The sequence below is a fragment of the Notothenia rossii genome, assembly GCF_949606895.1.
Source record: "Notothenia rossii genome assembly, chromosome: 11".
NCBI lineage: Eukaryota > Metazoa > Chordata > Actinopteri > Perciformes > Nototheniidae > Notothenia > Notothenia rossii.
This window is the reverse complement of record NC_136910.1, coordinates 17,347,018-17,359,747: the sequence shown is the minus strand read 5'-3', so window position 1 is coordinate 17,359,747 and position 12,730 is coordinate 17,347,018. Positions and strand designations below refer to the sequence as shown.

The following is a 12,730-nucleotide window of genomic DNA, read 5'->3' as shown; positions in this document are numbered from 1 at the left end:
ATTGGCTGGGCTCACACAGCAGTGGAACATCAAAGCCCCAGGCATTAACCGTTTCTATCCCCCAGAGTGACAGAGAGAGACTCGCTTTGAAGTGTGGGGAGAGAGGGAGAGTATAAGGGGACCGGGGAGGAAAACGAAGAGGGGGGGGGTTTAGCTGCTCTATTACCTAATGAAGGCAGAGCTGTGCGTTGGTAGAGCTTAAGATGGATATGTAGGAAGGTGTAACCAAGACAGAGTAGTCCTCATTTCAGAAGGACAGAATTAAGGTTTTTAGAAATGAGTCATTACAGCCCGTTTGGAATATAATTAGTTCCAGAAAATAATTTTACTGAAGAATTGTACGTCAGGACTAATTCATTACCAATTGTTTCTCACAAATACCCCTACAAATTCAAGTAAAGTATTGTGAACCACAAATAGAACTGCAGCATCCGTCTTGTATTCCATACAATAGCTCCTAAATGCTATATCCTACATTTCCCATAATGCAACTTGATATTATCTTTTATTAAAGTTGATCTTGTCAAAAGGGAGTTTTGCAAGTCTTGTTTAGGTGTAGTATCAAATCGATCGGGAAGACCTGGAAACAATGACCAATCAGGGCAGACTCAGCTGTTCCGGGAGGGGGCTTAAAGAGATGGGCGCTAAAACGAGGCCTTAAAGACAGAGGGTGAATACGGCTGCGGTCAGGTTAACAGTTCGAGAAAAATTTGGTTTTTTTTCTAACATTGAAGCTTGTAAACATGTGCTAGATATAAGTATGAACATGAAAATGAGAATGATATGTGCCCTTTAAGCCTTCCCTGCCTGGTTAAAGAGCAAAGAGGCTTTATAGTGAACACATCCCCTTCACAAAGGAAAGTATGAGCATGCAGTCGCCTGGTTATCGGGGGTGTAAATGTCTCCAGGGTAGCTCATATATTTTTCACATAGTTTTTTCTAATTCCCTTCAATGGTATTGGTGTGTAGGCACACACTGACATCTCAAAACCTTGGCAAATTAAACCCAACAACAATGGGGAAAGTCATTTGTATCATTTAACTGAACTGACCCTGATGTTGGAGGATCTATATACCCCAGCTTCTATAATTACCTGGGGATTGTGGAATCCCTACTCATACAAAGACTTAAGAGTTATAAAAGACCTTCTGACATTCTATGAACTCACTCTATAAGCCTATATCTCACTAAATTGAGATAACGGCTCACCTGAGATTACATTATTCAATTTGGGGGGCGGACAAGTGTCATTGATTTCCTTTTCAACCATTTTTTCCCTGATAATCCCACCTCTGCTTATATACTCTGTGTAAAGCCCGGAAATATTATTGTTTTAGTGCCAGCACCTCCATCATTTATCGTCTCGAGTCATCTCTCGGGCGGTGAGAGGAGAATGGTGAGGCGTTTAGAGCAGCAGCAGCCACCTCATATCTTAGATGACGAGGCGGCTCCCGGCTGATACAGTGACTGGCTCTGGACGGCAGCCCAGCTGGTGTGTGTGTGTGTGTGTGTGTGTGTGTGTGTGTGTGTGTGTGTGTGTGTGTGTGTGTGTGTGTGTGTGTGTGTGTGTGTGTGTGTGTGTGTGTGTGTGTGTGTGTGTGTGTGTGTGTGTGTGTGTGTGTGTGTGTGTGTGTGTGTGTGTGTGTGTGTGTGTGTGTGTGTGTGTGTGTGTGTGTGTGTGTGTGTGTGTGTGTGTGTGTGTGTGTGTGTGTGTGTGTGTGTGTGTGTGTGTGTGTGTGTGTGTGTGTGTGTGTGTGTGTGTGTGTGTGTGTGTGTGTGTGTGTGTGTGTGTTTGCGTGCGTGCGTGTGTGCATGCATGCGTTCAAGCTATCAGTCGCTCTTTGAAACAGGAAGTGTCTGATGTGGCTTTCGTTGGCTCAAACAGCTAAGCTCTCTATTCCACACTTTCTTTTTCATACTCTCCCTCTTCCATACATTTCTCCCTTCTGCTGTATTTTCTTTCACTATGCGTGCAGTCTTAGCGCATTGGCACAGGAGCTGTGAAAGTGATCCTCAGGAGCCTGCTGCATTGCAGATAGAGGTGATGAGCACACAGATTTGATTCCTCACATTCAGACACAGTTGAAAAAGAGAGAAAAAGGAGCAATTCTAGCCCTGAGTCATTCTCCCTTGGTTTAGCAGCTCCACTGTTTCCTTTTTTAGCGCAGTTGGTTGACCGGCAGCCACATTCCCATCAGGGCCAGGCCTCCAGCATTCTCAGCTGCCATTTTCCTCCATTTTGGGAAACCCATGTGGCTCTTCTCTGGGTCCATGGCTGGGTTGACTCAAGCAGTCATACACACTGAGCCATACACATGATCTGTACTCCATTGGGCGTAGCTCCAGAGGCAGAGAAACCCCCCTCAGACCAAGGAGAGGACTGATCAGTGTTGAGGTGGTAGTGAGAGGTCCTGGGCTTAGAGCCCTGTCCGCAGAGGGATTACTGTGGCGTGCTTTTTGGAGTCACTGGAGAGAAGGAGCTTGCAGCCCAAGTTACATCTTTCCCCAACTCCTTGACTATGACTTGGGATTTCAGGACCTCAGAGTATTTCAGGTAGAAATGTATTAACATTTATTGAAAAATGTCTGTTACAGGATATAAATCCTCCACAGCAGACCCTCCAACTGCAACAAACAAACAGTACAACAAATGAATACCACAATATACTCCTTAAATATCATTTTATCTTTTTGCCCAAGTTTGTAACTCTTCTGTTTTACTTCTTTCTCACAAAAATGTCTTTCGCTATTATTTTCCCTATTGTTATAAAAAAAACCTGTACGTTGTTGCACTCCATTTTTTATCAACGATAATTATATAAGTGTTGTTCCCAATCAAAGTTTCCGTATTCCCTTCAAGTTTCTATGGACATTTGCCTTGTTTTAATTTGATTTTAGAGCTCAATTCCCTATTTATTTTTTTATAACAAAATACCTTAAATAACAACACAATGTTCACTTTTACTGATGGGGCTCATGTGGTGTGTCAGCACCTCTCCACCTTGATGGTGCTTGTACATGTTGAAAAAAAGTTAGAGAAAACAAATTCAAGAGTTAGAGACTACAAGCTCTTATAAGGAGAAATCCATGTGATTATAAGATGAATATTATTTTTTTAGCTTGTTGATGTATTGATAACATTGTACTCTCTAATGTAATTGCTGTTATGATCAGAAGGGTAGTCAAATTATCAGAATGGCTTAAAACAATATTTGGACATAATACATTAATGTCAAATGATAAGATTATTACCCAAAGTGTCCAATCTTAACACCATTGCTGATTACAGACCAGCTTCCTGGTTTCCTGAGGGATTATAACCAACATTCCAAGGAGGGCACTCCAAATAAATTAGTTAAGTCCAATCGTCACCACTTCTATTTCTTGCCTTCTTCACTTTGTCGTCACGATGATCCCAAATTCTCAGAAATTACCTCAGTGAGTGCAGTGTTTTTATAACCAACAGAAACACTAAGGAAACATCTACCAATTCCAACCCAAGTTAAATAAAGTAGAATTACCATAGAAAAACGCTGGCCAGGTTCCCAGAAAAGTGTTACACAGAATATTCTCCCAAATTACTACTTTGTGGATAATATAGTGTCTCTTATATTTTCTCCTTTATCAGCGTCTCCTTAGGTTTTCCATTATCACTGCATGAGTAGAGTTTATTCCAGTTTAACCAGTTTCCTGACGTAGCACTTTTTGGCTCATTTTAAAAACAAACAAACTCTGTCAATGACGGTGTCTCCGCTTGATGTTATGACTTGGCAGCTTGGTCACCTCAGTCCCTTAAACTCCTGAATTTATTTTTCATCTTTATTGTCACGGGGAAATTTGGTTTACAGCAAACCACCAAGTAAAAAAAGATGGCACCTGTATATCTGCCAAAAAGAGATTGAAATTCTCCAAAAGTTAGTATTCAGAGCTGGCTACATCAAGCATGGCTTCCCCAAAACTTGTCCCTTATGCGTTTCTGCTAAATAAGACAGCTGCGGACCAATCAGCTGCTGGCCATTTAGTAATAACAGATGATTTATTTTCTCTTTCACTCCCGCCCCTTTATCTGGGGTTCAGGTGTGATGGAGAATCGGGTTCCGTTGTTTACTCACACTGGTGACGGGGTCTATCCTCATTTAACATTCACTGGTTCCGAGCATTGGCCCCCGAAGACGCAGCATGGTGTGAACAATCAGCAGCCAGCGTCAGACGGAGCTCACTCCATGAATAAGACATTTGTCTGCTGAGCTAATTAATCCTGAGAGGGGCCGGATGGCATCTGCCTCCGTGCCGCGTGACAGACACTGAGAGGAGGGAGTTTTTAGGACAGCGCCATGTAGGGCTGGCTTGCTCCTTCCTGTTGGAGTTAGCAAGTGTGAGCGCCTGACAACTGCCTCAAGACACTGGCATGAACCAGTACCACCTTCTTTTGTCTTTATTTGTAGTGCTTGTTGACTGTAAGTGTGTCTCAATGTACATACACATGTTGACAATAGTATCTTTCCCCCCCCTCTTTCTCTGAAATACTTCCCTCTGTCTTCTATCACATATATGCAACAACAGCTACCAGTTCAGCCCACCTGGAGGACCTGGCATACCTGGATGAGCAGAGACACACTCCATTACGCACCTCGCTGCGCATGCCCAGACAGAGCACCACCTGCGGGCCGGGTCGCTCCGGGCAGGACCTGAGAGGTGAGCACACACAAAGAAAATCACTTTCCTTTAACCTTGTGTCCATGAAAGCTGCACATTTTGATATAAAATGTGAAATAAACAGACAAAATATGTGCTGCTTTTTGCCACAAAGAGTTGTAAAAAAACAGTAAACGTTAGCTGTTGGTAAAAGTTTTAAACCTACAACCATACTTTTCTGTCTCTTTCTAAAAAGCTGCTTTGTTTAAGGTTTGGCTGACATTAGCGATTAGTTTCACATCAGACACAGGAACGAACAATAAGACACTATTCTCTTTTTCATCCGCCAACAACAAACTCAAAGCAGCTGAGCATCGCGAGACGAAAGCTGCGTGACGAGCAAGTTATTTTCATATATTCCAGAACAGGGACGGTGGATTTGCTCTGAAACTAGATCAGTGACTCTTCCGCGCTGTTCGTTTTGGAAACTAGAGGACTAGAGTGTGTGTGAGTGTGTGTGTGTGTGTGTGTGTGTGTGTGTGTGTGTGTGTGTGTGTGTGTGTGTGTGTGTGTGTGTGTGTGTGTGTGTGTGTGTGTGTGTGTGTGTGTGTGTGTGTGTGTGTGTGTGTGTGTGTGTGTGTGTGTGTGTGTGTGTGTGTGTGTGTGTGTGTGTGTGTGTGTGTGTGTGTGTGTGTGTGTGTGTGTGTGTGTGTGTGTGTGTGTGTGTGTGTGTGTGTGTGTGTGTGTGTGTGTGTGTGTACAAAGAGCATTTTGTCTGGTCGTGTCACCACTGTGTTAACATCTACAGTCAGCGTCCGCCCCACTGCACATTGTTCAAGCCTATCACACAGCCAGCGCCCTCCGTGATCCAGCAAATCTCCACATCCTCCTAACCAAAGGACCGAATGGCCTTATGTCACAACATTATTTGTCCCCTCGCCTCTTCTTCTTAAGTCACTTAGCCAGTAATGAACAGCTTAATGGCAACCCTCTGCCCTTCAAGCGAACACAAATATGCCCCCCTGTGTGTTTTAAACACCTTTTAAAACCCCACTTAGCTGAGAGTGTGCTCTGCTGAGCTGGGATGTGATTCCTGTCTACAGATGGGAAGGAAAGAGAGATGGTAGTGAGAAAGATGGAGCTGACAGAGAAAGGGAAGACGGGGTAGTTTTCTCTTAAGGCGTCGCTGTATCAGTGGTTGTTCCCCAACCTTCCTCCTCTGAGGGCAGCCAAGTGTGTTTACAAGCTAACCGACTGTGTCCTAGCATGCGTTCTGCCTCGTTGGATCAGTGTCAGAGCCTCCCTGAGTGCACTGCTCCGGCAGATTCACCAGGAGACACGAGAACAAGACAGAGGGAGACACGGCAAGAGACACCAAGAACAGGGGTTTTCCCGGCAGATCATACAAGGACACATTCCAAATACCTTTATTCCTGAAATGTGAGGTTATAAACTTAATAGATAGGGAATCCCTAAATGATGTATTAGTTTACTTTCTTCCTAAACTTTCGAAATGTCTTAACAATCTAGCGATACATGTGAAAATGGATGTGAAAAAATATGTGAAAGAGGACATTTTCCATAATAGATTACCTTTAATGGATCTCTTAAAAAATCTAATATGATTTACAATGTAAAACCTACATACATTGAAAATGTCTTGTGTTATAAGGGGCTAAACGGCAGCCAATATCGATTGAATAGAATAGAATATTTTCTCAGATTTAAAAAAAAGTTGAGATGTTGTCATCCACACCTGCATGTTGCCCACTCTCTAAATATGTTATTCTGTTCATGTAGGTGGGAAGCAAGCATTCTTTCCACATTTGAGAGTAGGCTTAAGTTAGGGCTGGCTCAAGCTACCTTGGACCAGCCACTCTCCTCTCCTTGTATGTAATCATGTCTAAACATTTTTGTGGAAACGATAACCTCTATTTTCTATTAAATAAATATTTACTTTTGGACTTTACAACACTCTTTAAAAACATTGTTTCGATCACAAGAGTCTGAATGAACCCTCAGCAGCCACCACTGGTATCTAATTCCACAAACCGTGTAATACTGATAATATAACCGAGCCCAAATATTAATCTCAAACTTTACAGAAGTATTGGGTATTAACAGAATGATTAGACATGCAAGCGCTGAATTTGAATGTTAGATTTCAAATACCAATGTTATGAATTCATCTTTAAAGTGTTCGGTACAGACGCAGTAGCCTTTACTGCCTGTATTTATTATATTATTGAGCACATAAAGCCACAGGAAGCAGTTATTTAAACCTGTTGTGCATCACAGAAATAGACCTGCTGGTTGTTTTGATTGAGATGCTGGATGCAGAGTTTCAGATGAACTAGAGGAGAAGTAGACTGCTGGTTTTGTGTAAGTCAGGTGCTAACCAGCCGACATATGTATCTTTCTACCAGTTCGTTTTTGTCGAAGCTTCTTTTGATGCCGGCCATCGGGGGCCCGAGCTGTGCTGCTGTTTTGAGCAGAGTGAGTCAGACTGTTACGGACCTTCTTGTGCTCCTGCCTGCCTACCTCTAAGATTTACCACCCACCTTATCTATTCACCGCAAACTCTCACATAACTGTTCGCTGCACACACACTCTCTCCCTCGTTTATCTTCACCTTCTCCCGCTCTTCATCTCTCTTTCTCTGCTTTCATACACAAAACAGGCCTTGTGTGAGCTGATGGTTGCAGATTTTGGATGATACAAATATGTTCAACTGCAGTGGGTTTTATTACTCTCATAAATAATCACTGACAGGCGAAGCAACTTAAATAATAAGTGTTGGAAATTCTCGGTAGCGCTGTAATTGATTAGATATTTAAAGGATAAAGTTGGAGATATTTTTCTTATTGTCAAAAAATCCAGTGAAAATGCCAAAAGTGAATTTATGGCGCTAACTAAAAGTGTCTGTGTCTATGCAAAGCTTGGTTATATATGATATAGGAATTTGGTTTATTCCTAGTCAGTCGCACATACAACATCCTGCTGCAGTAAATATTGACTAAAGCACCAAATAAGTGTTAATCCACAGCTGAAAATACTCCAAAACAAATGGTCTGAGTAACGTTCTTTGGAAACATTTTTAATAATTGTCTGAATGAACATCCGTAGAAAATAAGACAGCTGCATGTCAACATTCATTTGAAATACAGAGTAAGTACAGTTTATCTATAGCAAACACAGATTAAAGGGAGCCCCTATTGCTGATAACTATGTGATGACAGTGCAAGAACATGTTTGCAACACAACAACTGAAGCCTTTCAGATGATATTCTAACCTCTGGAGATTCACTTATTCTTACTGTTCTACAACTCTGCATTAACCTCTTGCCTTTAAGCTGATAACAAATGTTTATGTTGAGCAATCTCAAATCAATGTTTTGAGGTTATATTAAGGTGTCCTTCTTATATAACATATTGACATGCTTCCTTTGCGCTTGTCTTAGAAGCCTAAGTAAGTCAGTAAATATTCTGCCAGCAAGGAAACAATATGTGACAGTTTGCTTCCATAAGGAAGATTAGAGCACTCTGAAGAAATCCATCATGTATAGGCGCTTCCAGATTTATGGTGCTGCTCTAAGCCTTTTGTTCAAATTACATAAGATTTTTTTTTTGTTGAGAAATGATGTAAGATCCTGTCTCCTCTTGCCGTCCGCTGCTAGAGGAGAAATGACTGGAATTTTAACTATAGGCAGACATAAACCAGACAGCAAACTCACACATCCACTAACTCCCACGCGCGCCATAAGAAGAGTCACCTGACACGATAGAACCACACTCCCCGGACCAGTAACAACAAGCAGACGGATCATTTACACCTCTCCTCCCATCGCTTCCTCTCTTCCTCCCATCTCTTCCTCTCCTCCTCTGCTTCTCCTCCTCTTCTCCCTCCTTCGTAGCGCTGCTCAGCCACTGTGAGTCATCCTCACCTGGTGAATAATTAAAACGTCTGAAACTCTCGCTCCGTCTGGCCGTGGAGGGTTTGCTGTAGTGGAGTGATACCTCGCTTAACTTCGCCTGAGGAGGGGGGAAGTGTTATGAGCAGGATTATGAGCCACTGCCATCCATCCCTCACACACACTTTTTAACTCCCTCAGCCCCCGTTCACAACATGGCTGCCATTTTTTCCAGAATACCTGACACAGTGGAGCAGCGGTGGCGGCACGACTTGAGCGTGTTAATGTTGAATGGTTTCTGCCATTTGGAGGATGGCGCCCGATAGTACGAGGGTGCGTTTAGTAAATCCACCTGGACGGAATAGCTTTACGGGCATTCATTCACCCCCACGATAATTGGATTAGCAGCACTTAAAACAAGATGTTAGCCTCTCACTCCTGCAGGCCTATATTGTTTTTAATGGCGGCAGTGGGTAGTTTTTGCACTGCCCATCACCAGTGTTGCATCAGGTCCATTCCTTCATGGCGTGACACCCAACTGGAATAATATTACATCAGTGTGTGAATTATAGACTGAATAGAGTAGTGCTATTTGCCTCTTAGAGAATCTGTGTGTGTGTGTGTGTGTGTGTGTGTGTGTGTGTGTGTGTGTGTGTGTGTGTGTGTGTGTGTGTGTGTGTGTGTGTGTGTGTGTGTGTGTGTGTGTGTGTGTGTGTGTGTGTGTGTGTGTGTGTGTGTGTGTGTGTGTGTGTGTGTGTGTGTGTGTGTGTGTGTGTGTGTGTGTGTGTGTGTGTGTGTGGTGCTAGCCGTCCTTTCAGTATAAAGCGAGGATAGCTTTACATCCACTTCCAGGTATATCTGTGTACATTTTTCTGCTGATTGCATAAGTAAGAATATCTTCAGCATGATCAGCACATTTCTTTCTCACGCTGCGGTTACAATTAGCATTCCTGGGAGAAAAAAAAAAGTCATGCTTGCAACAGCACTTATGAACGTGTCTCGAGGAAGATTACAATATAATTTCAGCTCATTATGTTGTGTAAACAAAATGCAAATTGGACTCATTTACAGGGGAAATACACCCTTGCCCTCTGATGTATTTTGTATTACTGTACCTGCAACCTTTATTATAGAAATATATGCTGAAACACAAACAAATCGACAAGCTCCAAACATCTTATCTGACAAGTCTGATATATAATTCCTACAGCTTGGACTCTCAGTAGGCTTTTGCTAGTGGAAAAAAAAATGATGCACTGGCACATCCAACCAGCAGCACCCTGATCAAATGCAGGAAACATAAGGAAGCAAAAGGTGCAAATCCATTTTTTATTTCATTTTCCAAAATGTCTCTTGTACTGTTTGATTTCTTTATGTGAAGACGTAGCAGCCTGTAATTCACAAACAGTGGTCTGCTGAGTTGAGGTGGGAGTCCCTCACCGCGAGGTCAAATTACTGCTAGTCCTGGATTCAATTATTTTTATGGGGATTGATTGATCTTGTCCGGCGCAATGGAACCAATTAGATTCTCCCAAAAGTGTGATCCTTCCCCAACTATACCTCTCCACGTAATTCAAAGGATTTCAATTAGTAATCAACCCCGGTCTGGCGGTTGCCCATGTTCCTGACATCATGATGTGTTGATGCTGCTTTTTTTTAGGGTGTTTCATTGAGCTACAGCTAACCTTGTGCTTTGATAAACTGCTGCCCTGTTCCCATTGCTCACTGTCTCTCTCTCTTTCTCCCTCTCCTCCCTCATCACCTCTTCCACTTCCTGTGTTTCTGTCTCTGTCTTTGGCTTGCTGTTCGTCTCAGCTTCCGCTAATAACACCCATGCCTGGCAATCCCAGTCACGTAAGTTACTTTAATTTTAATTTGCTCACTGTTGCCGGTAAGCTTGCATTACGAGCTCTTGCCAGGAAAGTGTTTTGATTATTCACGTACAAATTCCCCAATCAGGCGTAATGGCCAGATGCTGAGTTATAACACATTTATATGAATGACACACCAGATAGAAAATGAGACGATAAGTCTAGTCTCCAAGCTTAAATCAGATTTATAACACTAGACCCAGGAGGTGACACCCAGGAACAGCACACTAAATTGTCCAATGCATTTTCCACACTACTTGACAAGTTAGTACCAGATTCATTTTACCCCCATTAGTCCTTAATGGTCCATATGTGCTATTGAAAGGAGGCCCAACCTCTGGAGGACTTCCGTTTAATAACTCCCCCTAGTGAGGAAAATCAAAGTTCTAGATTGGCACTTAAAGTAGTTGCTCCCTGGACTTGTTGCACTAAAAGCAAAACAATTCTGGATTGTTAAAATATTATTTTATACTTTTTTATAATAAAAGATTATACTGAATACTTTGTATCTCCCGAACATCCTCTCATTTAACCAACCTAGCGTATTTATCCACAGAATCCCAAAGCACATTAATATAACTTTTAATCATTTTCTAATTTGTATATATTCAATCAAAGAATCAGCACTTTCCTGTAGGTTATAACATTTTTTCAGTGATGTCGTTCTTTAATGTTTTACTACATAAATATTGTTTTTCGTTTAGATTTTAACCTATAATTACATTTATTCATGAAACAATTAGCATCCAACAAATATTTATTGTATTTGAGAAATACTCCCAATACTGGGACTTGTTACTTGTGTATGCTAATATGTGGCTGTTTACGTGTTTATATATTGTGTTAATCATATATGAGTATTATTAGCATGTTGGTATAGGGACTTTTTCTAATTCAATCTCCAGATGCAATACTGCAGCTGGGGAGATTAAGTACATAAATGTGTTTTTATAACTGTAATCCTGTTTTCCTGACCGTTCAGTGCGTTTTGCACCGTATCGGCCTCAAGACATCGCCCTCAAACCGTTGCTGTTCGAGGTGCCCAGCATCACCATGGACTCGGTCTTCACAGGCCGGGAGTGGCTGTTCCAGGAGATCGACGCGCACCTCAACAGCCCCAACGCCAACACCAACCGCGGCGTGGCGGTCGTGGGCAACATCGGCTTCGGCAAGACCGCCATCATCTCTCGCCTGGTGGCACTCAGCTGCCACGGCACCCGCATGAGACAGATAGCCTCAGACAGCCCTCAGAACTCACCCAAACGTAAGCTTCCATTTTTTGGGAGATACGATTTCCAAGTTTGTTTTTTGGAAGGGTTTTAAGGCAAACCATAACAGGCAAACCATAGCAGGCAAACCATAGCAGGAAAACCATAGCAGGAAAACCATAGCGTGAGAGCATATGTTATTGATACTGAGATTATTGATATAAATATATGTCTTTCCCTTTCCTGCCTGGCCTTTATTCCCTTCTCTAGTGTTTTTAATGATCAGTGAAGATGGCAATTTGATGAAGGGTCTTTCCTAAACTCCATCTTTAAATGATAGTATTTTTAAAATGCTGCATAATCCGACTCCAGCATTTGTTTTGAGACTCCAGTGTGAAAAGATGGCCTGACTGTGCCACGTGTTAGAGTCGTCCCTGAGTGTGTTGTGCTGTGTCCAGATGGAGAGGGGCTCCCTCTCACCCAGCCTCAGCCCACGCACGGCACCCTGGGAGGAGGCAGCTGTCCCGGGACCCCCGAGATGAGGCGACGTCAGGAAGAAGGCATGAGGAGGCTGGCGTCACAGGTAACACATACACCTGTGACCGTGAATTTTACATCTTGGCCTTATTTACAGACTAAAGAAGCCTAAGACTTCCAAAACAATGTTTGTCTTTATACATACATACTTCTTCTACACCCATTGGCTTCTTTTACAAATGCAGATGATGTATTACTCATTCATTTGCTCTGAATGAAAATAAGTCTGCTTGTAATGATTTGAATATGACATTTCCAGCTCCTAATTTATGGCCCTATATCTGTGTGAGCCCGAGTCACTTACGAACATTTCTATCTTCCCACACCTCCAGTTCCCCTTTTCTTTTCATACCTGTATAAAAAGGAAAAAACAGAATTGTCAAGACTAGAACTGCATACATGATTATTTAGAGGAAATATCTCCACATCGCTAAAATGGACATATGTATTATAATAGTACTTTCCATTGTTATTGTGGTTCAGCGTGAAATATTAGGCCTCAGTCTGTGTGTAATTTAAAAACGGCATCTTAAAAGGCTCCTTTTAATGTCTTAATCTTTCAATTAG

The 12,730-nt window shown here is 42.3% G+C and overlaps 1 protein-coding gene across 16 annotated transcripts in view; it reads left to right on the top strand.

Moving 5' to 3' along the window:
• The window catches only part of tanc2b (tetratricopeptide repeat, ankyrin repeat and coiled-coil containing 2b), a 167,293-nt gene that overhangs the window by 131,284 nt on the left and 23,279 nt on the right, over window positions 1–12,730 (top strand). For 12 of the 16 annotated variants that reach the window (XM_079658089.1, XM_079658084.1, XM_079658076.1 and 9 more), the window contains 4 exons: window positions 4,565–4,696; window positions 10,363–10,401; window positions 11,401–11,682; window positions 12,085–12,209. In XM_079658089.1, coding sequence (XP_079514215.1) covers window positions 4,565–4,696; window positions 10,363–10,401; window positions 11,401–11,682; window positions 12,085–12,209 — 578 coding nt within the window. The remainder of the gene's footprint in view (window positions 1–4,564; window positions 4,697–10,362; window positions 10,402–11,400; window positions 11,683–12,084; window positions 12,210–12,730) is intronic. The other 4 variants (XM_079658088.1, XM_079658086.1, XM_079658078.1 and 1 more) reach the window with 1 other exon arrangement.